We start from the raw sequence: 27,874 nt of genomic DNA on the forward strand, positions 1-27,874 counted from the left end.
ATGTCTGCACCTGCCTCCTGGTCCCAGCGTCCCTGTCCTGTCCTGCTGCTGACCCTCCTGCTGGGACTCACAGGTGAGTGAGCTCTGTCTGGGGAGAGTCTGCTGTCCTGGCCCCTGGGTCAGCTCTGCCCATGGACTCCCAGGGACCCAGGACAAACATAGACTCAGCCACCAATAGCAAGGACAGGGTACTATCTGGAGCCCAGACCAAGGGTCCTGAGCTCTGTCTCTATGGATCCCCTGCAGCTGGGGCCAGAGGCATCACATCAGCTGATGCTTCAAACAGCAGTGACAAGAATCACCTGCATAATATTATATTTCAGCTCACAGAACACCTCTCCAGAGGATCAGTGTGTAGATCCTGATAACTCCTTAGACTCCAAGAGGCAAGGTGACCTGATCAAGACCGTGGAAGGAGCTCAGAGGCAGCTGACATCTGCCTGGCTCTCAACCCTGTATTGTCTGCTCCCCACCCTATGAAGTGAGGGTCTGAAGTTGACATGAAGCCTGCAGAAACCCAGCCTCCATCCTTCCAAAGTGGAGTGCCTCACTTTCCCTCTGACCCCAGCTCCTTCTCCTCTGTGAGCTTCTTCACATACATTCCTCCACCACCTCTCTCTTTCTCTTTCTCTCTTTTTTTGACTGTGACTTGAACCCACTTTGTCACTGAGCTACATCCCCTAACCATTTTGTTTAACTTTTTGCCCTTTTTAACTTTTTTTCTTTTTAGTTATACATGATAGTAGAATGTATTTTGACACATCATATGTACATGGAGTAGTTGTACATGATGTAGAGTTATATTCCTTGTAGTATTAATATATAAATATAGGAAAGTTATGTCTGATTCACCTACTCTTTCCTAATCTCATCCACCTCCCTTCCTTGCATTCCCCTTTGCCTAATCCAGTGAATTTCTATTCTTCCCTCCCCACCCTCCCTTGTTGTGTGTTAGCATCCATATATCAGAGAGAACATTTGGTCTTTGGTTTGGGAGATTGGCTTATTTGACCTAGCATGATGGTCTCCTGTTCCATCCATTTACTGGCAAATGCCATAATTTCATTCTTCTTTATGGATGAGTAATATTCTACTGTGTATATATACCACATTTTCTTTATCTTTTCACCTGGTGAAGGTCACCTAAGTTGGTTCCATAGCTTAGCTATTGTGAATTGAAGCTTTATAAATATTGATGTGTCTGCATCACTATAGTATGCTGATTTTAAATCCTTTGGGTATGAGCCAAGAAGTGGGATATCTGGGTCAAAGGGTGGTTCCATTCCAATTTTTCTGAGGAATCTCCATAATTCTTTCCAGAATGCTTACACCACTTTCGTGACACACCAGCAATGTATGAATGTGCCTTTTCCCCACATCCTTGCCAACACTTATTGTTACTTGTATTCTTGATAATTGGCGTTCTGATTTTGGAGTGAGATGAAATCTTTGAGTAATTTTGGTTTGCATTTATCTAATTGCTAGAGATGTTTAGTATTTTTTTCATGTATTTCTTGACCATTCATATTTCTTTCTCTGAGAAGTGTCTATTCATTTCCTTAGCCCATTTATTGATTGGGTAATTTGTTTTGTTTTGTTTTGTTTTTGCGTGTGAATTAAGTTTTTTCAGTTCTGTATATATCCTGGAGATTAAGATATGTGTGTGTGTGTGTGTGTGTATGCTGTATCCAAGGTGCAGGTGGCAGAGACCCTTTTTATCTTAATTTTTAATTTTGAGACAGGGTCTCACTAAGTTTCTGAGACTGGTCTAAAATTTAGAATCTTCCTAACTCAGACTGTTTGACTACAGACTTGGGCCCCCATGTGCACACACCTCTTCCTCTTTAAGAAGCTTCACATTTTCTGCTTCATGAGGCCTGTGTTCCTTGGTGGGGCTGTGGTAACAAAGCACCACAGGCTGGTTGGTGGCTAACACAATCGGTATTTACTTCCTCATGGTTCTGAAGTCTAGAAGTGAAAGGTCCAGACATTGGTGGTTTGCTTCCTGTGAGGCCTCTCAGTGGAGGTGCCCAGCATCTCCTCTCTGTGTGAGAACTGGGGGTCTCTCCTTATGGGTCTCTGGACATCGCCTCTTCTTGCAACAGTCATGTTGGATTGAGGCCCATCCTGATGACCCCATTTAACATTAGTGACCTCTCTGTACACCTTGTCTCCAAATAGGACCGCCTTGAGGTAAAGTGTGTGCAGCTTCAACACATGGTGGCACGATTCAGCCTTCAAACTCCCTGGTCCTCCTTCTTTTTGTTCTCCTTTTTATTTTCTCTCTCTCCCCATGCCTCTCTCTTTCAGTACTGGGGATGGAACTCAGGGGTGCTCTGTTGCTGAGTTATACCCTTCGTATTTCTAATTGGAGAGAATATCTCCCTAAGTTGTGGAGGCTGGCCTTGAATTCCACTCCTCCTGCCTCAGTGTCCCAAGTAGCTGGGATTGCAGGTGTGACCACCATGCCCACCTTCCTCAGTCCACCAGAGACTTGAATTTCCCTCTTCCCAGGACAGGAAGGGCTGGAGGGCTGCTCTTGGCAGAGCCCAGGACAGCCCCTGCTCACAGCTCCCACAGGTTGCTTCCCTCCCTCCTCTTCTTTAGCCATGAAGCCTACACTGAGACCCTCAGCCCTCCTGGCTCCCCACTGTGGTCCTGTTGTGATGTCAATTTACAGGTCCTGCAGGGCCTGGCTTAAAGTGATTCCAGTTACACTGCACCCAAATGAGCACCCAGGTCACTGAGTGAGCCTTCCCTGGGCAGGCACAGGGTTAGCACTGTGTGCTGTAGCTAGTCTAGCCCCAGGACAGCCCTAAGTGACCCGTGGTTGCATCATCCTCTAGCTGCAGATGGGAAACAGGCAGAGAAGGGAACTTGCCCACTGTCCCCTTCCCCAGGCAGTGCAGTAGCTGGGATTCAAATCCAGACCAGCCAGTTCCAAATGTCTTTGTTCTTTCTTTCTTGTTTCCTAAGACTGTGGATTGACTCAGGGCCATGAGCATGCTCAGTACGTGACTTACCAGTGAGCTGTAACCATACCCCTAGATTGCTTTCTTTTAACCATGTTGAACTACTCTGCTTCTCAGTGGAGGCTAATTGTTAAAAAAAAAAAAAATAGAGAACAGAGAGTCACCAACAGACTCACCTGTGTACACTCTGAGATAGCCAGAGTTAGCTCCCCAGCTGTACTTGGTGTACATCAATGATGTGCTGAAATTTTCCTGAGCCTCCACATGTATTATCATAACCGAATTTGATCCTCAAAATGACCTTATATACCAGGCACAGTGGTGCACACCTGTAATCCCAGCAGCTAGGAAGGCTGAGGCAGAAGGATTGATTGCAGGTTCAAAGCAGCCTCAGAAAAAGTGAGGCGCTAAGTAACTCAGTGATACCCTGTCTCTAAATAAAATATATTTTATTTATTTTATGGGGATGTGGCTCAGTGGTTGAATGCCCCTGAGTTCAATCCCTGGTACACTCCCCCCTCCAAAAAATAATGTTTTGTACTATGATGGCAAGCCATACTTCTATACATATTTGTGTGTGTGTGTGTGTGTGTGTGTGTGTAAAACTGTACATATACAAATACAGAATTTTTTAACAGTTTTTAAAAATCAGTGCCTTGTGGGTTTACATAAAGCTGAGATTCACTGTGGTATATTCACATGTTCACAGGAAATTTAGTTCAGACTCAATCCTCTGTTCTTCCCTTATTAAGTCCCTCCTCCCTCACCCTAATCCCCTTCCTTGGTTCCACTGATCATTTATGTATTTTGATGGAATTTTTCCATAAGAGTTCCTTTATTTTATTTTGGACTAGTTTCCACATGTCAGAGAAAATATTTGTGAATTTCTGGGTCTGGCTTATTTCATCTAACATGATGGTCTCCAGTTCCATCCACTTACTGGCGAATGCCATAATTTTATTCATTTTTTAAAAATTTCTATATATGTTTATTATTTATCCTGTTTAATACATATCTTCCCCCTTGGAATGATAGTGTGCAACAAGGATATAATGATAGTGTAACAAGAATACAAGGGCATGGAATTTTTTATGAAATTATTTGTTTATTCTAATTTGTTATACGCAATGGCAGAATGCAAATCATTTCATATTACACATATAGAGCACAATTTTTTAAATCACTGATTGTACACAAAGTATTTTCACACTATTTGTGTCTTCATACATGTACTTAGGGTAATGATGTCTAATTCATTTCACCATCATTCCTACCTGCTTGCCCCCTCCCTACCCCTCCCTCCCATTAGGTTCCTCCATTCTTCCCAGGCTCTGATATAAGATGCTTACTCATAATGGCGATGTGGGGGGACCATGGGGGAAATTTCTTTCATTTTTAAGGTTGGGTATTATGCCGTTGGGTATGTATACCACATTTTCTTCATCCATTCATCTGTTGGTGGGCAACGAGTTTGGTTCTACAGCTTGGATATTGTGAACTGTGCTGCTATAAACATTGATGTGGCTGAGTCTTTACAGTAGGCTGATTTTAGGTTTTTTGAATATATACCAAGGAGTGGGATAGCTGAGTCATAGGATGGTTCCATTCCTAAACTTTTTAAAAATTTGTTTATTCTCTTTTAGTTATGCATGACAGTAGAATGTATTTTGACATATTAAACATACATAGTGTATAACTAACTTCCCATTCTTGTGGTTGTGTATGATGTGGAGTTACAGGGTCATGTATTCTCTTATGAACACAGGAAAGTTATATCCAATTCATTCTACTGTCTTTCCCATTCCCATCCCGCTTCCTTCCCTTTACTCCTCTTTGTATTAAGGAAACTCCATACTGCTCTCCACAGTGATAGTCCTCATTTGCAGTCCTGCCAACAAAGTGTAATTGTACACACATTAGTGACCTTTCTTGTTCCAAAGAGGAGCATCCTGAGGTAAAGTTACCCACATCCTCACCAACACTTATTATCACTTGTATATTTGGTAATTGACATTCTGATGGGAGTGAGATGAAATCTCAGTGTACTTTTTTTTAGAATTTTCAGTTGTAGATGGACACAATACTTTTATTTTATTTCTATGTGGTGCTAAGGCTCAAACCCAGTGCCTCACATGTGCTAGGCAGGCACTGTACCACTGGGCCACAATCCCAGCCCCACAAGGTAGTTTTTATTTACATTTCTCTGATTGCTAGACATGTTGAACATTTTTTTCACATATTTATTGACCAATTTGTATTTCTTCTTTTGAGAAGTGTCTGTTGAGGTTCTTGTGCCATTTATTAATTGGGTTATTTGGTTTTTTGGTGTTAAGATTTTTGAGTCCTTTATCTGTTCTGGATATTACTGCCCTATCTGAGGAGCAGGTGGCAAAGATCCCCTGTTCTCTAGGATGTCTCTCCATGCAATTAGTTATTTCCTTTGCTCTGCAGAAGCTTTTTAATTTGCATCCCATTTATTGATTTTTGGTTTAATTTAATGTACTTTAGGAGTCTTTTCAAGGACGTCAACCCCTGTGATGTTATATTGGAGTGCTGGTTCTACATTTTATCCTAGCAGTTTTTGAGTTTCTGGTCTTCTTCCCCAGCTGACTTTTGTGCAGGGTGAGAGGGACCCACTTCCACTCTTTCACACATGGAAGTCCAGGGTTTCTAGCTCCAGGTGTTAAGGAGGCTGCTGATAAAATGAGGCATGCTAATCTTTCCTATGTTTTATATATGGTTGCCTTCTGATGATTAAGGGGACATGATGTTTGAATTCAGTCAGTTCCCCACGTATAACTATAATTTAATTCTTCTTATTGCTAAAGTACATGAAATTTTGAGAACTGGTACATTTATGCTCTTTCCCACTATGTTCTAGTCACACAAAGCACAATTGGCACACTTTTCATCTTATTATGATGTTCTATCCATGTTTAGTATAAAATATAATATGCAAATTTAGGTCTTCCAAATAAGTCAATTTTGAAAGTTGGAGTTAACTTAGTTACATAGTATGCACACTGTGTTTATTACATGACTATACTAAAAGGTTACCTATGCTCTTTATTCCTGCTTATTTTCTCCCTGTATCATACTTTTAACTTGAAAAGAAGCCTAAGGCTGCCATCATGTTTGCTAGATTTTCCATGAGCTCAGAGCACAAGGTTGAAAGTTCCTTTTAGCTGCTTTGACTTAGCAGGTGTCTGAAGTGGCAGCCTTTCCCCTCCCTTTTCCCCGGTGTTATGTATGCCTTTACCTACCTCAGCAGTGGTGTTCAGTCCCTGCCTCTGGTTGCTAAGAAGAAAGAGGAAAGTTTTGTGTCTCCAAGGAATGGCCTGTCCCTAGGGTGACACCACCAAAGGATAATCTTTCCCTTCATCCATTATTTGTCCTCTTAAACAAAACCTTCCACATGGCTAATACCTTTGAATGTCTACCTGGCAAGTCCCTGGTGGTCTAGGGTGGCCGCTGTGGGGCATGCCCTCCTCTGTAGGGTACAGCAATGAGACTCAGAGGGGATTACAGTTTGTGTGTGAGGGGTTCCCTGAAAAGCTCCTGTGTTGGACAAAGCAGCAGGGTCAGAGAGGAAACGACGAGTCATGGAACCTCAACCTGATCCAGGTGTTAATCCATTTGTTGGAACTGTGATTTGAATGGGTCATACCCATAGGCAGGTGGGGACTTTTTGGAGAAGCACGTCACTGGGAATATGGCCATAAGGATGATATTTTGGTCCTGGAGGCCCACGTGTGCTCCCTGCTCCCAGCATGCCCCCTGGCTGCCACGGACTGAGCAGGTGTCCACCACATACCCTCCTGTCATGGACGACCTGCCTTGGTGCCAGCTGAGAGGATTGACCTCTGAAACTGTGAGCCCAAAAGAAACTTTCCTCCTCCAAGTTGTTCTTGTCAGGTATTTGATCACAGTGACACAAAGTGACTAATGCGGAGGGGCCGAGGTGGTCATCCAGAGAAGAACCAGTGGTCTCAACTGTCGTTTTTTTTAAAATTTGGTGACAGTTTAATTTTAAAGGAAAGATTCTCAGCCTGTCACAGGTAACAGCACTTCAAAGTCCAAGCACATTATCCAGGGAGATTTATAACCTCAAATTGCTTCTTTTGAAATCTGAAGGAGAGAGGGCTCAAATTGCTCCTTCCCCTGTTCTCCTTGTACCAGGAGCCACCCATCACACTGGGTGGCAGCCATGGACGGGTGGGAGGTGGGGATCAGCAGCATCAAGGAAGCAGCAGAGAAGGGGCTGCCCGCAGAGCAGCATGGACAGTTAGGGGGAGTCATGGAGGACTGTCGTTGAGAGGGGGACACGTGAAGTCAAGGTGGAAGAGAAGGAATTGCCTCTCGCTATCACATTCTGGACACTGGGCAGGCTCAGGCACCTGGACTGTGGAGAATTATCCTCATTATTCCACCTCTTCTACCCCATGCCATGTCCTGCCTTAGCTCTGAAACTGCAGCCTCCTTTACATGGGATGGGGAGGCAGGAGGGAGGAGGAACAGGAGGATGGAAACAAGGGGAAGCAGTCCAGGAAGCCCCCTGGGTGGAGAGCAATGTAAAGAGCCTCATCATGAAACATGGCTCTCACGAGGAACCCCGGGTGGAGGCCAGTGACAGCAAATTTGGGATTCTGATGGTCACGACCATAACATTATAGATTTCTGTTGCCGTAGGTACTAGGTGTGAAGTCCTTTAAGTAAGTTGTCCTTGCTGCTGATCTCCACCTCCCAACCCATCCAGCAGCATTAGAAACTTACACAGTGTGGTCGTACTGTGGGGAGATATGCGAGGGGCTTCAGCAATGTTTCATTTCTTACTTGGGCTGCACCTTCATTGGTGTATGCAAACCATGATCACTCTAGGCTGAAGGAGGAAACCCCATCATGAGCTGGCATCTCTGTGGAACAGGGAGCTGAGCCAAGACTCACAGTTTAATGCATTTCCCATGAACTGTACGCACCACTTCCCCAAAACTCAGGAGACCCAAGAAGCACGGGACCCCCACCCAATGTCATGGTCCATGAAGTAGCAGTGACCTTGTGGTCAGTTGGTGACACATGAGAGCTCAGGGGAGGGCTCAGGCCCTCAAGTCCCCTCCCTCCACCTTGCTCAGGGCTCTGGGCCTCAGGGGCAGGTGACTCACAGTGTGGAGGTGCAGGCCAGGGGAGGCTCAGTGTGAGGACACACGCCCTGTGCTGAGCTCAAGGCCACTCTGTGGGCACTCAGTCAGTGACAGGCTTTGCTGATACCACGTGATAAACCAAGGGGATCCCCAGGATGAGCAGTGACCACCCTGTGTCTCCCCCCAGGAGCGGCTGCACAGGAGCTGCAGGTGATCCAGCCTGAGAAGTCAGTGTCTGTCGCTGCTGGAGAGTCTGCCACTCTGCACTGCACTGTGACCTCCCTGCTCCCTGTGGGGCCCGTGCATTGGTTTAAGGGGACAGGGCCAGGCCGGGAGTTGATCTACAACTACCAAGACGGCTGGTTCCCCCGAGTCACAAATCTCTCAGAGCACACAAAGAGGGACAACAGGGACTTTTCCATCCGCATCAGTAATGTCACCCCAGCAGACGCTGGCACCTACTACTGTGTGAAGTTCCAGAAATCGACCCCTGTTGATAAGGAGTATAAGTCTGGACCAGGCACCGAGTTGTCTGTGCGAGGTGAGTGCAGCTGCCTCCTCCTCCCTGGGGTGGGACAGGAGGTCAGGGGTCACGCCCTCCATCCTGGGGGCCACAGCTGAGAAGCAGGAGCAGCACTGGGTGCTCATGACATGACCTGCTGTCACCCCTTCTGCAGGTCAGGGAGGCAGAGGCCTGTGGAGGCCGTGCTATTTGGTCCAGGCTCCATGGCTGGTAAATGGGGGGCATCTGCACCCCTCACCTGCCTGCTCCACAGCCCTGACCTTTTCCAGTCTGGCCTGCCCTGTGGCTCCCCAGCTGAGGGCTCTGAGGGTTTGAGGGACTTGCCAGTCACAGAGCCAGACTGTGTCTCTTGTCTTCTGAGAACACTGCCCCTGTGGGGGGAGCCTTCTCCTTTTGCCATAGATCCTGAGGGCCTACCATGTGCCATTCTGTCCTCTGAATGCTATGAAACAGTAAAGTTCTCCTCCCACAGGCTACTGTTCCTGTCCCTCCCTGAGGACCTGGCCCTCCAGAGCAGGGAGGGGACAGGGCATGCTTTCCTTCCTTCCCCTCCTGGAATAGCACCTGAGAGGATTCTGACAGGCTCAGGTTCCCTGTAGACCTGGGGCCCTGGTGGAGGAGCTGCCAAGAGGTTGGGCCTGTGCCCTGGGTCTGCCTGTAAATCCCTGTGTCTCAGGGACCAGCCCTCACAGGCCCTGCAGGGTAGGAGCAGAGCTGGGTCACTTACCAGGCCTCATTCCCCATGTTGGTGACACAGGGGTTCCAGGTTCAGGAACCCAATGCTCACTTTCGGTTTTCTGCAAGAGGTGCTGCATACTCTACCTGAGCCACGAGGCTGAGGTGGTCAGCACACATGGACCTTCACACCTGTGCCCATCCCTGTTGACCCTGGGGAGCTGGAGGCCCAGGCAGGCCCTCTCTCACACAGCACATTAAAGCCAGGTTGGGACAGAGCCCAACCTGACTCCAGCCCAGGCTCCTGCTGCCCTGGGAATAGACACTGTCCCCACAGAGGAGCCAGGGCACAGGAGGGGCTCAACACAGACCCTGACCTGACCCACTGGGCAGGGAGCAGCATCTCTGCTCCTCCTCCTTCTCCCACAAGTTCAGGAAGCCACTCACATTCACACCATGAAGCCCACAGTGACTGGAGAACCTCTCCTGAATGTCCGCCATGATCTCCTTCCACAGGGAGATGCCCCAGCAGGACACACAGAGCTGCTCCATTATTTGAACAAGGGCAAAAGCCTTGTTCTGTGGAGATGTTACAGTTGTTCTTACTGTTGTGGTGTGTGGGGTCGGGGGCTCCCCACTGGCTGTGCGTAGGAATCATGGGGAAAACTGAAGACAAAAACTCCCAGACCCAGGCTTCACCTACACATTTTTCTTTTAAAATTCCAACATGAGTCTGGGCATCTTAAATTTTTACTTACTCCAGAAGGTTCTAACACGCAGCCTGGGCTCTCAACCCCTGAGATTGATGTCCTGAAGACACAGAAGGAAATTGGGGGTTTTCCTCTGGCAATGAAGGAGAGTGTGGGAGCCTTCTCAGGTGTGGATCCTTCAGGACAGCCCGTGCTGGGCTCAGCTCCCTGGGGCCCTTGGCAGGGTCTCCCGACAGAGCCCACTCAAATTCAGTGTCATCCTGGGGCCCACATCTGACATGTGTCTGTCTCTGAACAGGAGCTGGAACCACTGAGTCCTGCCTCTTCAGCCCACAGCCCTCCCTGCCTTGATGACCTAAATGTCACTGAGGCATCTGTCCCTTGTCCCTTCACAGAGCCGCTCTTTATGGAAACAGCTTCTCTGGATGAAACCCCTGTGATGCTGTTCATGATGTGAGAAGCACTTTGCCACCTTGTTTCCTGTGGGGACTCTTAAGAACACAGAGAGAGGGCGGGGGTGCAGCTCAGTGGAGGAGGCCTGCTGAGCACACCTGAGGCCCTGAGTAGACTCTCAGTGTGTGTGTGTGTCGGGGGCAATTAAACAGGCAGAGCATCATCACAGGGTTGGGGTGGTGTCTGCTCCTCCTCTCACCTGGGTTCTCCTGTCAGCTGCAGAATGAAGCTTTTCCCAGAATCCCCACTGAGTTTGTTGCTCCTTCTGGCTACTAAAGAATGAATGTGTGGTTTCATAAGGAGTGAGGATACAGCCACAGGTGTCATTATTAAGCTCCTACTGCATGCAGTGCTGTGCCTTGCCTTCACCCTCAACTTGCAAGGTTGTGCTTTTAATCACTCTCTGCAGAAGGAGACATAGAAGCTTGGCATAAAAAAAATGTATTCAATTATCCTCCTGTTTGGTTGAGAAGAATCCGATCTCTTCCCTCTTCCCCAGCCTGGTGCTGGTGACCGGCCATTCACCTCTCTGAGCCTTACTCCATAACAGGCTCTCACTAGTATCCCCTCATGTGGCAGGTGTGTATCAAGAGCTGAGGGATTTTGAGGGCTCAGGCCTGTATCAGAATGCTGAGCAGCTCTTGATAAGTGGCCAATGACTAAAGTCCCTAACCCTTGGAGGGATATCCAGGCTGCTGGTGTCTGGGTGATTCCACTTCTTCAGTGACACCCTCTATACTGTGCCCTCCTAGTGCTGGACATGTGTCAGGCAGGGACGTCAATATTTGCTGATACAAACCTTCATGATGACAGCTGTAGAAGGTGCTGGGTGGTGGTGAGCAATCTGGAGACATCAGAGGACCCGTCCACAGGCGAGCAGCCTCCTGATGCTCTCCCCTGAGTGCCCTCAGGACCTGCTCAGGGGCCTCGGACTGGACTGTATCTCTTGTAATTATCCATAAGTTATGAATTTATCCCTGTGGCTTCCTCTGCACTCAGTGACCTGTGACTCCAATGCCAAGTGACCCAGGGAAGCCCAGAATCAGAAAAGCTCCCCTTCATTTTCTCCCTCTCAAATCCAGGCCTGGCTAGATGAGGCCCATGGCACATTGGTAGAAAAAAGAACAATTGGGGTGAATTCATAACCACCTGTGGAAGAGCCCTGCACAGAATAAAGTCTGGAAGAAGGAGGGACCTGGGTTTGTTTTTCTGTTGTTTTTTTGTTTGTTTTGTTTTTGGTACTGAGGATTGAAACCAGGGGCACCTTAATACTGAGCTACATCCTCAGCCCTTTTTATTATATATTTTGAGGCATATTCTCACTAAGTTTCCCAGTCTGGTCTGGACATTGCAGTCCTCCTGCCTCAGCCTCCCCAGTCTCTGGACAATAGGCCCTACCGTTTGCTGAGATTCCAGGGGCAGCTCTGTGTGACCCAAAGCCAACTGTGCTCAGTGTGGCCTGGGAGGAGACTTGCCAACCACCCCATCCCACAGATGAGGTGCTGGGCCACATCTCAGCATGGAGAGCTGGTCCCCATGTTCATTTTAGTGTCCTGGTATTGTTTGTCCCCTGCATTTGTTTCTAAATGTGACCCACCTTGGTTTCAAGCATTCCAGGGTAGGCCAGCAGGAAAAGGTTTCTAACAAAGAGTGAGACAGGGCAGTGAGGTCCTCCCTGGGCCCAGGTTGGTAGCGATGTCCTGGTGCTGAGAAGAAGGCTCTGACCTCAAGCCTGGAGCAGCACCTGGGCTGTCGGTCCTCACTATCTTACTAAACAGCTGTGCTCACCCAGGGACATGAGGGTAGGAACACCCCACAAGGATGAGCTCAGTGCCCAGAGAACTTTATTTGGAGCATTAAAAACATCTTGTCTTGTCGTTTTGGGTATAGCCCAGTGACAGAGCATGTGCTTAGCAGGCACCTGGGGTCGATTCCTAGCACAACAACAAATAGTAATAATAATAACAATAATTACGTGAAGAAAGATTCTTCACAGTGTCACTTCCTTGTGGTCAGAGGGTGTCTCTCAATCACCTGACTCACCTGTCACTGCTCCATTGTAGCCAGACCTTCTCCTCCTGTGGTGTCGGGTTCTGAGACCAGGGCCACACCTGGGCAGATGGTGAGCTTCACCTATGAGTCCCATGGCTTCTCCCCCTGGAACATCACCCTCAAGTGGTTCAAAAATGGGAATGAGCTTTCGCACACCCAGATCAGTATGGACTCCAGGGAAAGAAGTGCATCCTACAGTATGTCCAGCACAGCCCAGGTGACCCTGGCTCCTGGGGATGTTCACTCTCAGGTCATCTGCGAGGTGGCCCATGTCACTTTGCAGGGGGGGCCTCCTCTTCGTGGGACTGCCAACTTGTCAGATACCATCTAAGGTACAGAACCCTGCTCCCCACCCCACTCCACACCTGACTACCTACCCTGCTGCTCCCCAGGGGCCTTTACTCTAGGTCCTCAGTGGCCTGGGCTTTAATTCCCAGCAGTGCTGCCACCTGCCATCACATATGGACTCCTGTCATGCTCTTCAGCCTCTTGTCTGTCCACCTACCAGTTGCTCTGTTCTCCTTCTTCATTGCTGCTCTCTTCTACTCACCCTGTTGACCTCTGCCCAGATTCTATTCCATATTAGAATTTCCCATACACATCTGTATCCTCACCAAGCAGACTCTGCTCCTCTAGGGGAAAGGACTCCCTAAGGCGGTGGAGACTGTTTGGACCAGGCCCCTAGGTGACCTTGAGTGGTCTCCACAGGGGTCTTGATTTCCTCCTGATTTGTTACCTACTGTAATGAGGACCCTCAAAGCTCCATCACAACATGCAAATTTCTGCTTGTGTATATTCTCCTTTGATGCTCCAACTATCTGTGTGTTAGGAGTTTACAGAAAGGGAAACTAGCCCAGGAGACAAATGGGAACATTGCTGATGGCTTCCTGCCCTGACACATGTACTACTCAAGTAAAATCTAAGTTGCTGGGGACAGGGACAACACCAGCCCATAGTGCAAACTTTCTCTAATTAAAAAAAAAATGTTCCCTCTCCCATGAAAATTGTCCCAAAGACCCACAGTTGTCTGGAGACCCCATTCTGTGGCCCAATGTGTGTCATTTCCCTGTGAAACACAGGAGCAGGTCTGGCTCCACAAGACTCTTTCAGGGTGGAGGTCCTTCCAGCAGGCCCTGTCATGGGCTTCATTTGCTGGGTCAGCACTGGGCTACTGATTCTTCCCTGTCCCTTCTTGCAGGGAGAGTAATGACAGGAAGCAAATGCAATTTCCCTCACAGTAGGAGAATGTGGAGGCTGCCTAACTCCTGTGCTAATCACTTAGGCAGGTGTGCAAAACAGTGCAAGTGCAGTCCACAGCTGGAGTGGTCAAATGATGAAGTACATTCCTCTACAAATCCAACAGCATTATCCCAATTAATAAAAATAATATTTTATCAAATTATTAATAATGATGAAGTATATATTCCAATTTTTCAAGATTCATTACATAGCTCTTCTCTGCACCAAAACTGGTTTTAATTCATCTTTAAATGCATGGTACAATCTATTTAGGAAACCATTTGGGCATCAGGAAACCTTTTGTCAGGTTTTAAAATGATGTAATTACTTAGAAGTTTAGGGCCTTTCACATGCTAGATTTCATTCTGGGTATATTGGGGTAGATTGAGTGTCTTTGAAGCATTGTTGGTCCATTTTATCTAAGTTGTCAACTTTATAACTGCAGATTGGCGCCTAATATCTCTTAATTATCAATCTATTATCTGCAGAATCTGGAGCAATACACCATGTTCAATCTTGGTGTTACAAGAGTGTTTCTCTCTCTCTCTCTCTCTCTCTCTCTCTCTCTCTCTCTCTCTCTCTCTCTCTCTCTCTCTCTCATCTTATTGATCTTCCAAAGGATCAACTTCATGTTGCAATTATCTTCTCTATTACTTCAATTTTATTGAATTTTGACTCTTTTCTATTTTAATTATTTCCTTTATTCTGCTTACTTTTTCATATTGATCTTCTTTTATTGCTTCTGTGGGAGGAGGCTTCAGTTATTGATCTGACACTCTCCTGGTTTCCTGTGACACACCTGGAGACCAGCATAAAACTGCATCCTGAGAGCCAGCCCATGGGAAGTGTGCCTTGGTGCATCCCAGATCCTCTCTGCAACATGGAACCACAGCACTTCTCCTTTCTGGGTTGCAGTAAGGATTGCATGATTCAGGAGAGGTATTTTTGTTGGGATGGAAGATGGCACTGGATGTCTTTGGAGCACAGTTAACTGGCAGCCATCCTGCTGCGACTGTGGCCAGCAACCCAGACGTCCACTGAAGGTCTTGGAGTGCTTTGATCCATATGGCCCTAACCTTCATATCCAGCTTCTACAATTTCCCTATCAGGAAGAGCCCCTGAAACTGAGAATGTCAACTCCTCTGAATCTCTGCTACTGTTGGAATTACATCCAGGAACCAAACCTCTGCTTTTACTGCCCTCTGGCTCTAGGAGACAAAAATCCCCACAAATCCACCAGGAACCCCTTTGGCTCTCACAATTCACCTTTATCATCAGATGACTCATATTTACTTTCTCCTTGTCTTTCCCCACAGGACTGATGCCCAGAAAAAGCTCTACAATACCAGAGCCTAATAACAGCCATTTCCCAATTCATGGTCAAGCACCAGATCCCAAGAATCCCCTTCCTGAGGTTAATCCACAAGTGCACTTCTGGTGAAAGTGTGCACAAGGGCACCTCAACACAGGCCAGTGCCTGCCCAGGTGCCACTGACCCCAGCCCTGGGGTCATGTTACCAGCCAGCTGATGAGTTCCAGGTTCAAACTCAAATTGTAGAGTCCAATTCGTAGACACACATGGAGCTGGGTTTCCATAGGAAGTTACCAGTATGATGGACGGGGAATCAGGGAGCTTCTTGGAATGTTCTCAGGATCAACATGTGGGTCTCCCCTACATGAGTGGGAGAAGCAGCAGCAGCTGAGCTGCTCCCACAGACAGCTGAGCTGCTCCCACAGACAGCCGAGCTGCTCCCACAGAAGCCAGAGGGACACCAGAGCTGCTTTCAGGGGAGGAGGGGGGCCTTCCACTCCCTGCTCAGCCAGGCTCTGATGCTGGTGCCTTCTAGAGGGAGGAGGGGGAAGGCAGTGCAGCTCCACTGAGGGGGGAGTCCTAGAGCACCACTCAGCCTCCTCAGGTCTAATTCCCTGGATCTGGCTTTGTGTGTCCAACAGAAAGACTTCAGGTGACAGAGCACTGGAGGGGGGTCTGCTATTAGGAGACTGTGGCCCCTCCCACATAGGAGAAATGTTTTCTTGACCCACAAAAGTCTTTTTCAGGCAGCGGTTTTCTTAGTTCATCCTGCACCTCCTTAGCAGGCTCCCCAAGATGCTGAGACCCAGGTCCCCTCAGCTCACCCATGGACCTGAGCCAGCAACCTTGACCTCACCTCTCACCAGGGAAGGGCCCTCACCCCATGTGCATGCCCCACTGAAAATAGTGTTCTGGGCCTGAAGACACTGGGCATTCGTTGGGTTCAAAAACCATGATCTCAGGTGTCACCATATAGGACTCCATGGAGGAGCTTCTCTGGGTTTGGGTTCCTCTAAGCAGTGACCTCCCTAACTCCCAGGCCTCAGTGTCCTTATCAGGAGGAGATGATGATCCCTCTCCATGAGACGCAAAGGATCAATACAGAATCAGCACAGCTGGGATGGCAGTGGGCACAGAGCACACAATTTCACCTTCCCTCAGGGAGGACACCTGGGACCTGGGACTGGGTGTGTGGGAATAAGGAACCCCTTGACCAGGTTCTGCCTCAGGCTTGACTATGGCAGCCAGGACAGGGGGTGTGCTATTGCTTCATAATTTTGTTAGGCCCAGGTAGCCTCACCCGGAGCAAGTGCAGGCTCCTGGGAATGAACTCATAAGAGTCTTCCTAATGGCTCCCACTGTCCCTTGATTTTCAGGAGCAGTGAAGTCTACTCTTGCTTCATACCTCATCGCCCTGTTGTTTGGCCTCAAGATCCTACTGGCCGTCAGTGTCTCTGCCGTCTATGTCCACAGGAAGCAGAAGTCCTGACTGTAAGTCCCCAGGAGGGAGGGTGGAGCACAGGCTGCTGCAGAGGGGGCAGGGCCAGGGGGAGTGCAGCCCACCTGTGCACAGCTGCAGGGTCAGTGGGTCTAGAGAACCAGGCACACACCCCTCAGAACCCTCAGGCTCTCAGGCAACTTCTGTGGGGTTTCAAGCTCCCAGGAGGTATGTGGGGTGTGCAGGAGATGAGGAGATCAAGGGTTGGCAATCATTGTCCACTTAGTCCTAGGAGCGCAAGAGATGATGGGCCAAGGGTGTACAAAGAGATGCAGCAGAATGGGTGTGTCCCTTGGAGGCCACCTCTATATAAGTCCAATAGTTAAATGTTGGGCCTCCATGTGCAGGAAGATTCTACCATACAGAGCAATGTTGAGAAGACTAGGTGGGCTGCACTCAGGGTGCTCATTTCTGACCCTCATTGTGGCCCACTGCAGGGAGAGGGAAGGGGATTAAGAACGCAGGAGAGACTCAGAGTTCTAACCTGAGGCTGTTGGTCCACTCACCACAGGCATCCCGGGAGGGCCACACCAGGACCTCCTAGCTCTAAGGAGACTCTCATGAATCGCCAGCAGATACCTAAATGTGGACATGTTTCCCACAGATCCTTCATCACTCCCTGCTACCTGGGACCCTCAGTCTCTGCCACCTTCTTCCTGCTCCACAGTGCTGAGCCTGAGAGAAGGAGCTGCCCAGAAGCCTCTGTAGTCTCTGCTCCAAATACCTCCCCAAAGGACACCAGCCCACAGGCCCTTGTTGAACCTCTGACCAGTCCTTGATGCCCCATGGCTGAGTCTGCACTCATGGTCCTGAGCAGGGCCCTTGGACGTGCCTCTGGATGGCAACTCATGACACCTCCCCAGAATGTGACCAGCAAGCCCCACCCGACCACAACAGGATGGCTCTCCTACATTGCCTTGATCTTGGCCATCAAGCACCCCTAGTCCTCACTCTCAAGAGTCATTCAGCCATCTTTTTCCTGCCTACCCCTCCTCACCAGCCTTGTTGAGGTTCTCAAATGAAACTCGTTCTGCTTTAATAAGGAAAAATCATTCTCCTTCCTCTTTACCTAAGTGTCCTATGCCTTAAACTCAAGAAAAAAGAAAACGGTTCTTCTTAACCTGAGAGACTTTCTTCCTTATCACTTATGAGCAACACTATTGTCTGGGATAAAGGCAGTCTTGTCTCTCCATGGAAGAGCAGGATTGTAAAAATGACCATGCAAACTGAAACCAAAATCCTGGGAAGATATTTCCATCGTGATCATGAAAAATAATCATGGTCCTTCCAACTTTGCAGCGTTTGTCAAAATATGAAACACACTCAAAATATCAGTTAAATGTAACTTTAAACATATAGGGAAACATAAACAATAATAAATGGGGCCTAGTGCACACTCATTTGAAACATAGAAACACTGAGCGTTAGTGTTTTGTACCTTAGTAAAAACTTATCCAGAGGATGGTCAACATGCTGGCCTTGTTCTTCTTTATTTGAGTATGCAAAGCAAGCACCTTTTCTACCTTGGTGAATTACCAGCCCACTTCAATACCATTGTCTTTTGGGTCACCACCACTCCCCTGGTATATATGGGTAATGTCACCTTCAGAAAGTTCGTCTATCTGCAAAGGAAAGTCCCCATACAAGATCCATGTCCACACACCACAGCCAGCTGCTTCTGTTCCATTTGTGCCCAGGTTAACATCATTTCCATAACTGTCACCTCTCCTGTCCTCACTGTGCTTTTTGCTGTGTTGATTAGTATTTTAATATAGAAGGGATCAAAGAGGAAATGAGAGTAGAAATGAAGAAATCCTTAGAAGCAAATTCGAACAGAGATACAACATATCTAAATCTCTAAGACACTATGAAAGCAGCTCTAATAGGAAAATCTAAATCATTGAGTGCCTACCTGAATGACATAAAGAGATATCAAATAAATAAGGTTATACTCTAACTCAAGGCCTTAGGATAGGAAGAACAAACTGATTCAGAAAGAGTAGAGCATAGGAAATCATTAAGATCAGAGCAGAAATTATTGCAACTGAGAATGGAAAACAACACAGAGGATCAATGCCAGAAGGAGCTGGTTCTTTAAAAAGTTAAATAAGATTGAAAATCCCTCAGCCAAATGACCACAGAAAGAGAGGAAACACCCAAATATATCAAATTAGAGATTTAAAAGGAAACATCACTGGAAACACTTCTGAAATCCAGAGAAAGTCTGGACACTATGTGCAAAATTCAGACACAAAAAAGTTAGGAAATTTAGAAAACATTGATGAATCCCTAGACACATGTGACCTGCCCAGATTGAGCCCAAAAGATATAGAAAACCTAAACAGAGCAGTATCAGGAGTGAAATTCAAACAGCAAGTAAAAGTCTTCCAACAAAGAACAGACAAGGACCACAGACATCATCAGTTAAGTTGTACCACACCTTTAAAGAATAACTAACACCAGTCCTTCTCTAAATGTGCCATGAAATTAAAAGGGAAGGAACACTCCCAAATGCACTCTATGAAGCTAGTAGAATCTTTATGTGAAAACCAGACTGAGACACACAGAGTGAACTTCAGGCTGACATCACTGATGGATGTAGAGGAAAAAATACTTAATGAGATATTACCAACCTGCATGAAAAACACAGCAAGATGCTAATACAGCATGATCAATGGGCTTCATCTCAGGGAGGCTAGGTTCATTCAATATTCACAAATCAATAACTGTTGTTCACCACTTAGAATTATGGACAGGAATCACAGAACCATCTCAATAGATGCAGAAAAGATCTTTGAACATCAATTCATGATTAAAATGCTGAATAAGGTTAGGATGGAAGAATCCTACCTCAGCATTGTCAAAGCTGTGAATGACAAACGTCAACCAACATCACACCAAATGGAGAAAATTTAAATGCATTTTCTCTAAAATAAAGAATAAGTCAAGGTTGTCCACTCTCCCCACTCCTGACGGAAATTAAGGGATACAAATAGGAAGAGAACAAGCCATCTACTTGGAAATGACATGATGCTGTCATTACAGGATGCCCAAAATTCCATCAGAAGATTTCCAGAGATATAAATCAATTCAGCAAAGTAGAAGGACACAAGATCTACCCCATGAACCAATTGTTTTCCTGTCCTCTAACAGTGATTCAGCCAAGGAAGATATCATCAAAGTCATCACATTCACACACACACACACACACTCAAAAAAATTGAAGTTAATGGGAACTAATCTATTCAAGGATTAAAAGAGCTCTACATAAATATTGAAGAACACTGAAAATGACATTGAAGAAAAGTGTAGAAGATGGAGAAACCTCCCATGTTTTCTCATAGGCAGAACTAATATCTCAAAATGGCCATACTACAAGAGCAATGGACATACTACCAAGATTCAATGCAATCACCCTCGAGAAGACAATTACATCCCTCCCAGGATTAGAAAAAACAATTCTTGAATTCATTCGGAACAATAAAAGACATGAAATACCAAGGGCCATACTGAGCAAGAAAAATTATGCAGGGACCATCAGCATACCTGATCTGAAATTATAGCACAGAACCATAGTAACAAAACCAGCCTGGCATTGGCTACAAATAGACATGAAGACCCGTGTAAAGAGATATTAAGGCACAGAGACAAACCCACACACTCACAGCTGTCTAGGGATACTTGACAAGAGGGATAAAAATACACCTTGCAAAAAGGACTCTTTAACAAATGGTACTGGGAAAACTGGATGCTAGATGTATGTAGAAAAAGGAAAATAGGTCTGTGTCTCTCACCTTCACAAAAGTCAAATCACAATGGATCAAAGACTTGGGAATTAGTCCAGAAACCTTGCAAATGCGTAAAGAAAACATAGGGCCATTGTTATAGGTGCTGGCCACAACTTCTTTAAAGAAACCCCAAGAGCAAGAAGGAAAATCAAGAGTCAATAACTGGGATGCCATCAGTTACCATCTTGGGCACAGCAAAGGAAATAATGAAGGGAATAAATAAAGAGCCTGCAGAAGGGAGAGGAGCTTTGCCAGCCACTCCCCCAACAGGGGACTAGTACTCAGAATATGTGAAGAACTCCAACACATTCAACCTAAATCGTAATAATAACAATAACCCAAAAAACAAATGGGCCAAAAATCTATACAGAAACTTCTCAAAAGAGAAAACACAAATAGCCAATATGTACATGAAAAAATGTTCAACATTCCTTGTCATCAGGGAAATGCAAATCAAAACTTCAATATGGTTTCATCTCATTCCAGTCAGTCAGCAAATACCAAGATTAGAAATAAAAACAAGTGTTGGTGAGGATGCAGGTGAGATGTTCACTGTACATTGTTGGTGGACCAGCAAATGAAGGCCACCACTAGAAAAGCAGAAAGGAGAATCCTTAAATAACTAGGCATGGAACCACCACATGACCCAGCCATGCCACTCCTTGGTACTTTTCCAAAATATCTAAAATTAGCATCCTACAAGGATGGAGCCAGATAAAGGTTTATAGTAGCACAATTCACAATAGCTAAATCATGGAATCAACAAGGTGCATGTCAATAGATAAAGAGATTTAAAAACTGTGCTTTTTTGGAACTGTGCTCCTGGTTTCTACTTCACAATTTTGGAGGAAATTGGTTGTCACTCTGTCACAGTCACTTCCTCTTGAAACAAGGGACACAGAGTGTCAGTTCTCTCCATAGAGCAGAGTCGGGGATCTCCCAGCACAGACACTGGGACAGGAGGCACCTCAGGGCTCCACCATGTCTGCACCTGCCTCCTGGCCCCAGCGTCCCTGTCCTATCCTGCTGCTGACCCTCCTGCTGGGACTCACAGGTGAGTGAGCACTGTCTGGGGAGAGTCCTCTGTCCGGGCCCCTGGGTCAGCTCTGCCCATGGACTCCCAGGGACTCAGGACAAACCCAGGCTCTGCCATGGAGGCTGGGACAGGGCATTATCTGGAGCCCATACCAAGGGTCCTGAGCTCTGTCTCTGGGAGGCCTCCCCTGCAGCTGGGGCCAGAGGCATCACATCAGCTGATGCTTCACACAGCAGTGACAAGAATCACTTGCATATTACAATCCTTCAGCTCACAGAACATCTCTCCAGAGCATCAGTGTGTACATCCTGATAACTTCTGAGATAGCCAAGGGGAGGTGATCTCCTCAAGGCCATGGAATAAGCCATCTCCCCACCTCCACCATAGTCTGGCCTTGAGGTACATGGCTTTGTCCCATCGTACCTTCCCCTCCATTGATTTGGTGCCTCCCACAGGCTCAATATCCATGATACAACTAATGCTGAATTGAAACCCTAAGACTATGAGCTCATCCTGCTTTTCTCTTCATAAGTGGATTTGTCTCAGGTATTTCTTACAGTAATGATAAGTTGACTGACGGTGGCTATGACGATGTCATACCATTATCTACATCATAGGGGGCCAGTGGAAGGCTCTGGGCCTCAGGAAATCTACTGAGTAATGACTTTCAATTTCTTGAACACTCACCATGGGCCAGACTCTCTGAAATGCTGTACAGCTCATCACGTGACCATGACACCCACAGCAGACACCCTGGTCACCCACCTTACAGCTGAGAAGCAGAAGCACCAGGAGCTCCGTGGTCATTCAGGGGCAGTGCGAGGGCTGGGATCTGGGTGCAGATGCTCTGATCTGGAGCTCGTTGTTCACCCACCATCTTCTCAAACTCTGTGGCCCTGACCCTACATGTGGCCAGACATTGTTTCAATGGTGTGTAGCACAACCTCATGGGGTCAGATGTCTGCTTCCAAAGACCTGGGCATCTCATGCTCATCATGCGGGGACTAGAGACTCCAAGAGGACTGGGATCTTTCTTTCCTTTCTTCTTTTTTTGAAGGCAATAAGAAGGGTGCCTGGTTTAAATTTGTATATGAAATTAGTAAACGATGCACATGTGGACTGATTTATACACATTGTACAGCTCTGCCAATGGGCGTAGATATGGTGGAGGAAAAGGGTTTGTGGTTTTCTTCTCCTGGGCTCTTCTACTTCCTGCCTATATCTGGCAAATAGTTCTTGTTTTGCTAAGTATTCAGTGTGGGAAACTCAACTTGTGGCCATCTCTACAAAATGTATCCACTGCAAATCGACTTCTGCAATGCAGGGTTGTGGCACTGAGCAGTTCACACACTAAGTACACACTGATTGTGCACCTACTGTGTGCAGGAACTGCTACAGAAACTTGCAGTGTGTTGAGCTTAAAAGAAACAAAGGATTTGCCCTGTGTAGCCAAGGTACCTCTAGGGACAATGGTGGTGATCAACACACAAAAAAGAGGTAAATCGCATCACATATTGAACAGTGATCCATGTGACTTGAAAACAATCAGCGGAATAAGGGAATTGGAGAACCAGTGGGAGAAGCACTGCAAATAGGATTGTCTGGGCAAGCATCACTGAGAAGGGGAACTTGAGCAGAGATTTAGAGGAGGGGCAGGAGTGGCCCTGAGGTTTTCTGGCAGAAGGGCTTCCTGATAGAGAAACCCCATGTGCACAGGGTGTGAGACAGATGTCCCTGCTGTGTTCATGGGACTTCCTCTCACTCTGATTGAAATGGGAGCCACCTCCAGGTGTGGAGCAGAGAGGTGAATTGCCCTGAGCTCAGGAGGCTGCCTGGGCTTTGCAAGGTGTGTTGTCCTTGGTTCCCATGCTTTAGAGGGAGGCTCTGGTTAAGGGGTGGAAGGCACCACATCCCACTGAGTTCCAGGGTGTATGACGGGTGGCTGTGCCATTCCTACAGTCCACGGGTTTCCATTAGGTCCACTAGGTTAATTCTTAGGGCTCCAGCTAGCCAAGGGGCCTGGTGGGAGGTGTCCCCTGTGATACCCAGGCTTTGTGTAAGGGTCTAAGCCTAGGGAAGTCACCCCATCCTGCCAGTGGGAAAGGCCAGATGGTCTAGGTTTTGCTTTATCTTGTCCTGATGATGCTTTTGTAGCTGTGGGAGCAGTTGAGGTGAGCAGTGTTCACAGAGCATCTAAGTCCTAGAGAGCCAAGGGGTCCCCAGACAGCTGTTGTTTTCATGACATGTAGACAAGTCCATGAGGGGAAGAATTTCCCAAAGCCAGGGGGCAGTTTATGATCCTGGTGAGTGGTCCAGTGCCTCCAAAGGGAATTTCTGTCTGCTGCTTAAATGGAATAACAGGGGTGAGTGTTGGTATTTTTTTAATTTTTAAATTTCTTCTTTTTAGTTATACATGACAGTAGAATGTATTTTGACATATTATAACATACATGGAGTATAACTTCCCATTCTTGTGGTTGTAGTTGCTGTGAAGTTATACTGGTTGTGCATTTATATAAGAATATAGGAAGTTTATGTGCAATTCATTCTGACTTTCCTAATCCTATGCCATATCCCTTCCTTTTATTTCTCTTTGTCAATTCCAGTGAACTTCTATTCTTCTCTCCTCATCCTCCCTTGTTGTATTTTAGCCTCTACATATCAACATTTGGCCTTTGGTTTTGTTTCAGATTTATTTACTTCACTTAGCATGATAGTTCCATGCATTTACTGGCAAATGCCATTATTTGATTCTTCTTTATGGCTAAGTAATATTCTATTGTGTATATGTACCATATTTCTTTATCCATTTATTTGTTTAAGGGCACCTAGGTTGGTTCCATAGCTTAGCTATTGTGATTTGGGCTGTTTTATACATTGCTGTGGCCGTGTCACTGTAGTTGCTGATTTAATGTTCTTAGGGTATAAACAGTGAATTGTGTTAGCTGAGTAAAATGGTAATTCTATTCCAAGTTTTCTGAGGAATCTCCATACTGCTTTCCAGAGTGGTTACACCAATTTGCAGTCCCACCATTAGTGTTTGAGTGTACTTTCCCCACCACATCCTTGCCAACATTTTATTGTGACTTGTATTATTGATAATTGCCATTCTGACTAGAGTAAGATGGAATCTCACTGTAGTACTAATTTACATTTCTTTAATTGCTGGAGACATTGAACATTTTTTCATGCACTTGTTGACTGATTATATTTCTTTTTCTATGAAGCAACTCTTCAGTTCCTTTTCCATCTATTGATTGGGTTATTCGTTTGTTTGTTTTGGTGTTAAGTTTTTGAATTCTTTATATATCCTTGAGATCAAGGCTGTATCTAAGGTGCCAGTGGCAAAAATTTTCTCCCAGTCCATGGGATCTCTGTTCACCTTCTTGATGTTCCCCTTATTGTGAAGAAGCTTTTTAGTTTGATATCATCCCATTTATTGATTCTTTATTTTACTTCTTACATTTTAGTAATCTTGTTGAGGAATTTGCTTCCTAAGTTGACATGATGGAGAGTTGGTGCTACTTTTTCTTCTAGTAGGTGCAGGGTCTCTGGTGTAATGCCTAGGCCCTTGATCCACTTTGAGTCGAGTTTGGGACAGGGTTAGGGATAGCAGTTGAATGTCATTTTGCTACATGCAGCTGTCCAGTTTTGCCAGTACCATTTGGGAAGAGGCTATCTTTTCTCCAGCGTAGGTCTATGGTGCCTTGTCTAGTATGAGAGAACTGTGTGTGGGGGTGCATCTGTTTGTCTTCCAATCTCTACCATTGGTCTTCCTGTCTGTTTTGGTGCTGAAACCGTGCTGATTTGTTACTATCACTCTGTAGTGTAATTTAAGGTCTGGTATTGTGATGCCTCCTGCTTCACTTTTCTTGCTGAGGATTATTTAGCTATTCTGGGACTCTTATTTTTCCAAATGAATTTCACAACTCCCCTTTCTATTTCTACAAAGAACACTATTGGAATTATAATATTTCCTTTTTACCCCTAAATAGGCATAGTGCTTTTGGTAATATAGCCTTTTTGACAATATTACCTCTGCCTATCCAAGGACACAGGAGATCTTTCACACTCTAAGGTCTCATTCTATTTCTTTATTTTTTGTTTCTTACTTGTCATTGTAAAGGTCTTTCACCTCTTTTGTTAGATTGATTCCCAAATACTTTTTGAGGCCATTATGAATGGGACGGTTTTCCCAATTTCTATTTCAGTTAATTCATCACTGATATATAGGAAATCAATTTATTTATGAGTGTTAATTTTATATCCTTCTCCTTTTCTGAATTCATTTCTGAGAAATGTTTTCTGATGGAATTTTTTAGATCTTCTACATATAGAATCATGTCAGCATCAAACAGAGATGGTTTCAGTTCTTCTTTCCTGTGCATATTTTTGAATTCCTTTCTTCTGTCTAATTGCTCTGGGTAGAGTTTCAAGGATGATCTTGAACAATAGTGTTGAGAGGGCATCCCTGTCTTGTTCCAATTTCTAGAGGGAATGCTGTCAGTTGTTTGTTATATAGAATGGTGTTGGACTCGTGTTTTGCATATACAGCTTGGACAATGTTGATGTGTGTTCCTACTATCATTAGTTTTTCTTGTGTTTTGAAAATGAATTGATTCTGAATTTTGTCAAATACTTTTTCTGTGTCTGTTCAGATAACAAAATGGTCCTTTTCTTTAGTCTATTGACATGATGAATTACGTTTATTGATTTCCATACATTCCACCAAACTTGCATCCCTGGGTTGAACCTCACTTGATCATGGTGCATTACCCTTTTAATATGATTTTTTATGTTATTTGTCAGTATTTTATTAAGAATTTTTATCTATGTTCATCAGGAATATTAATCTGAAGTTTTATTTTTCCTTGATGTGTCTGGTTTTGGCATAATACCAGGGTGTTACCAGCCTCATATAATGAGTTTGAAAGTTTTCTCTCCTTTTCTATTTCATGGAATAATTTGAGAAGGATTCGTGTTATTTCTTCTTTGAAGATCTGTTCAAACTAGGCTGAGATTCCATCTGGTCTTGGGCTTTTCTGTTTTGGTCAGCTTTAGATATCATCTTCAATTTCATTGCTTAAAATCATCTGTTTGAATAGTCTGTCTTATTCAAATTGGGTAGGTCATATATGTCTCTAAATTTGTCAATGTTTCAAGGTTTTCTATTTTATTAGAGTCTATATTTTCAAAATAGTTTCTGACTATCTTCTGCTTTTCAGTAGTGTCCATGGTAATACTTCCTCTTTCAGCACAAAGTTTCATCCTTTGAGTTTTTTCTCTTTCTTTATGTTAGCTTGAGTAAGCATTTATAACTTTTATTTCTTTTTTTCAAAGAACCAACATTTTGTTCTTAATGTTTAAAATTGTTTTTGTTTCAATTTTATTGACTTCATCTCTTATTTAATTATTTCTTGTCTTGTTCTGTGTTTGGTGTTGATTTTTTCTTGTTTGATTTTTTGGTGTTGATTTTTTCTAGGGCTTCACATATAATGGTAAGTTATTTATTTTGTGACTTTCTATTCTTTTAATGAATGCACTCAATGCAGTGATATTTCCTCTTAGCACTGCCTTCACAGAGCCCCAGAGTTTTTATATATTGTATTACTATTCTCGTTTACCTCTAATATATTTTTTATTCATCCCTGATTTCTTCTGCTATCCATTGGTCACTCAAAGGTGTACTATTTTGTCTCCAGGTGTAGTTTCTATTTCTTATCATTGATTTCTTATTTTATTTCATTATCATTTCATCAACTGTGGGGTACCAGAGCAGAGAATATATAGTTGTTTATTCCCTCAAGCAGTACAAATTCAGACAATATCTGTTGAGGGCCACAGCCGAGTCGGGATGATGCATGGCAAAATGCCAGGTGCCATCCTGACTTGTTTACAGACCCTAACATCAAATATCTTACTTCTCAAGACAGCACCAAGATATAGCAGCCTGGGCTCTGGGGTTCCTGGGAGATGCTGTGAGATTCTTCCCCTATGCACAGCTACTCTAGAAACTCCAGACTGCTCCCTTAACTAGGCTCCAAGCCTAGGTTGATAGTGGACCTTTTTTTTTTCTTTCTTTTTTTGGGGTTGTATACAAAGTATATTCACACCATTTGTGTCGTCATACATGTACTTAGGGTAATAAAGTCCATGTCATTCCACCATCTTTTCCACCCCATTCCCCTTCTCTACCCTCAGACCCTTTTGCCATATCTAGCATTTGTCTATTCCTCCCATGCTCACCACCTCCCCCATTCCCATTATGAGTCAGTATACTTACATCAGAGAAAACATTCAGTATTTGGTTTGGGGGGGATTAGCTAACTTCATTTAGTATTATATTCTCCATCTCCATCCATTTACTTACAAATGCCATGATTTTATTCTCTTTTATTGCTGAGTAATATTCCATTGTGTATATATGCCATATTTTTTAATCCATTCATCTACTAAGGGCATCTAGGTTGGCTCCATA

At 45.2% G+C, this 27,874-nt stretch overlaps 1 protein-coding gene and 1 pseudogene across 1 annotated transcript; both read left to right on the plus strand.

Annotated features, from left to right (window-relative positions):
* LOC144249039 (signal-regulatory protein beta-1-like) lies at positions 1–16,563 on the plus strand. The gene is made up of 3 exons (XM_077800262.1): positions 1–73; positions 8,298–8,651; positions 16,451–16,563. Exons 1-3 carry the CDS (start codon positions 1–3, stop codon positions 16,561–16,563), a joined length of 540 nt encoding a protein of 179 aa, XP_077656388.1.
* A 4,778-nt stretch (positions 16,564–21,341) lies between these two features.
* LOC113176915 (signal-regulatory protein beta-1-like) overlaps positions 21,342–27,874 on the plus strand; it is an 81,344-nt pseudogene continuing 74,811 nt past the window's right edge.

Source organism: Urocitellus parryii, chromosome 6, assembly GCF_045843805.1.
Source record: "Urocitellus parryii isolate mUroPar1 chromosome 6, mUroPar1.hap1, whole genome shotgun sequence".
In the NCBI taxonomy this organism is placed as follows: Eukaryota; Metazoa; Chordata; class Mammalia; order Rodentia; family Sciuridae; genus Urocitellus; species Urocitellus parryii.

Coding starts and splice junctions, on each gene's coding strand:
- LOC144249039 (XM_077800262.1), top strand. CDS start 1: ATGTCTGCACCTGCCTCCTGGTCCCAGCGTCCCTGTCCTGTCCTGCTG. Junction 74..8,297: donor CCTCCTGCTGGGACTCACAG/GTGAGTGAGCTC, acceptor GTCTCCCCCCAG/GAGCGGCTGCACAGGAGCTG. Junction 8,652..16,450: donor CACCGAGTTGTCTGTGCGAG/GTGAGTGCAGCT, acceptor CTTGATTTTCAG/GAGCAGTGAAGTCTACTCTT.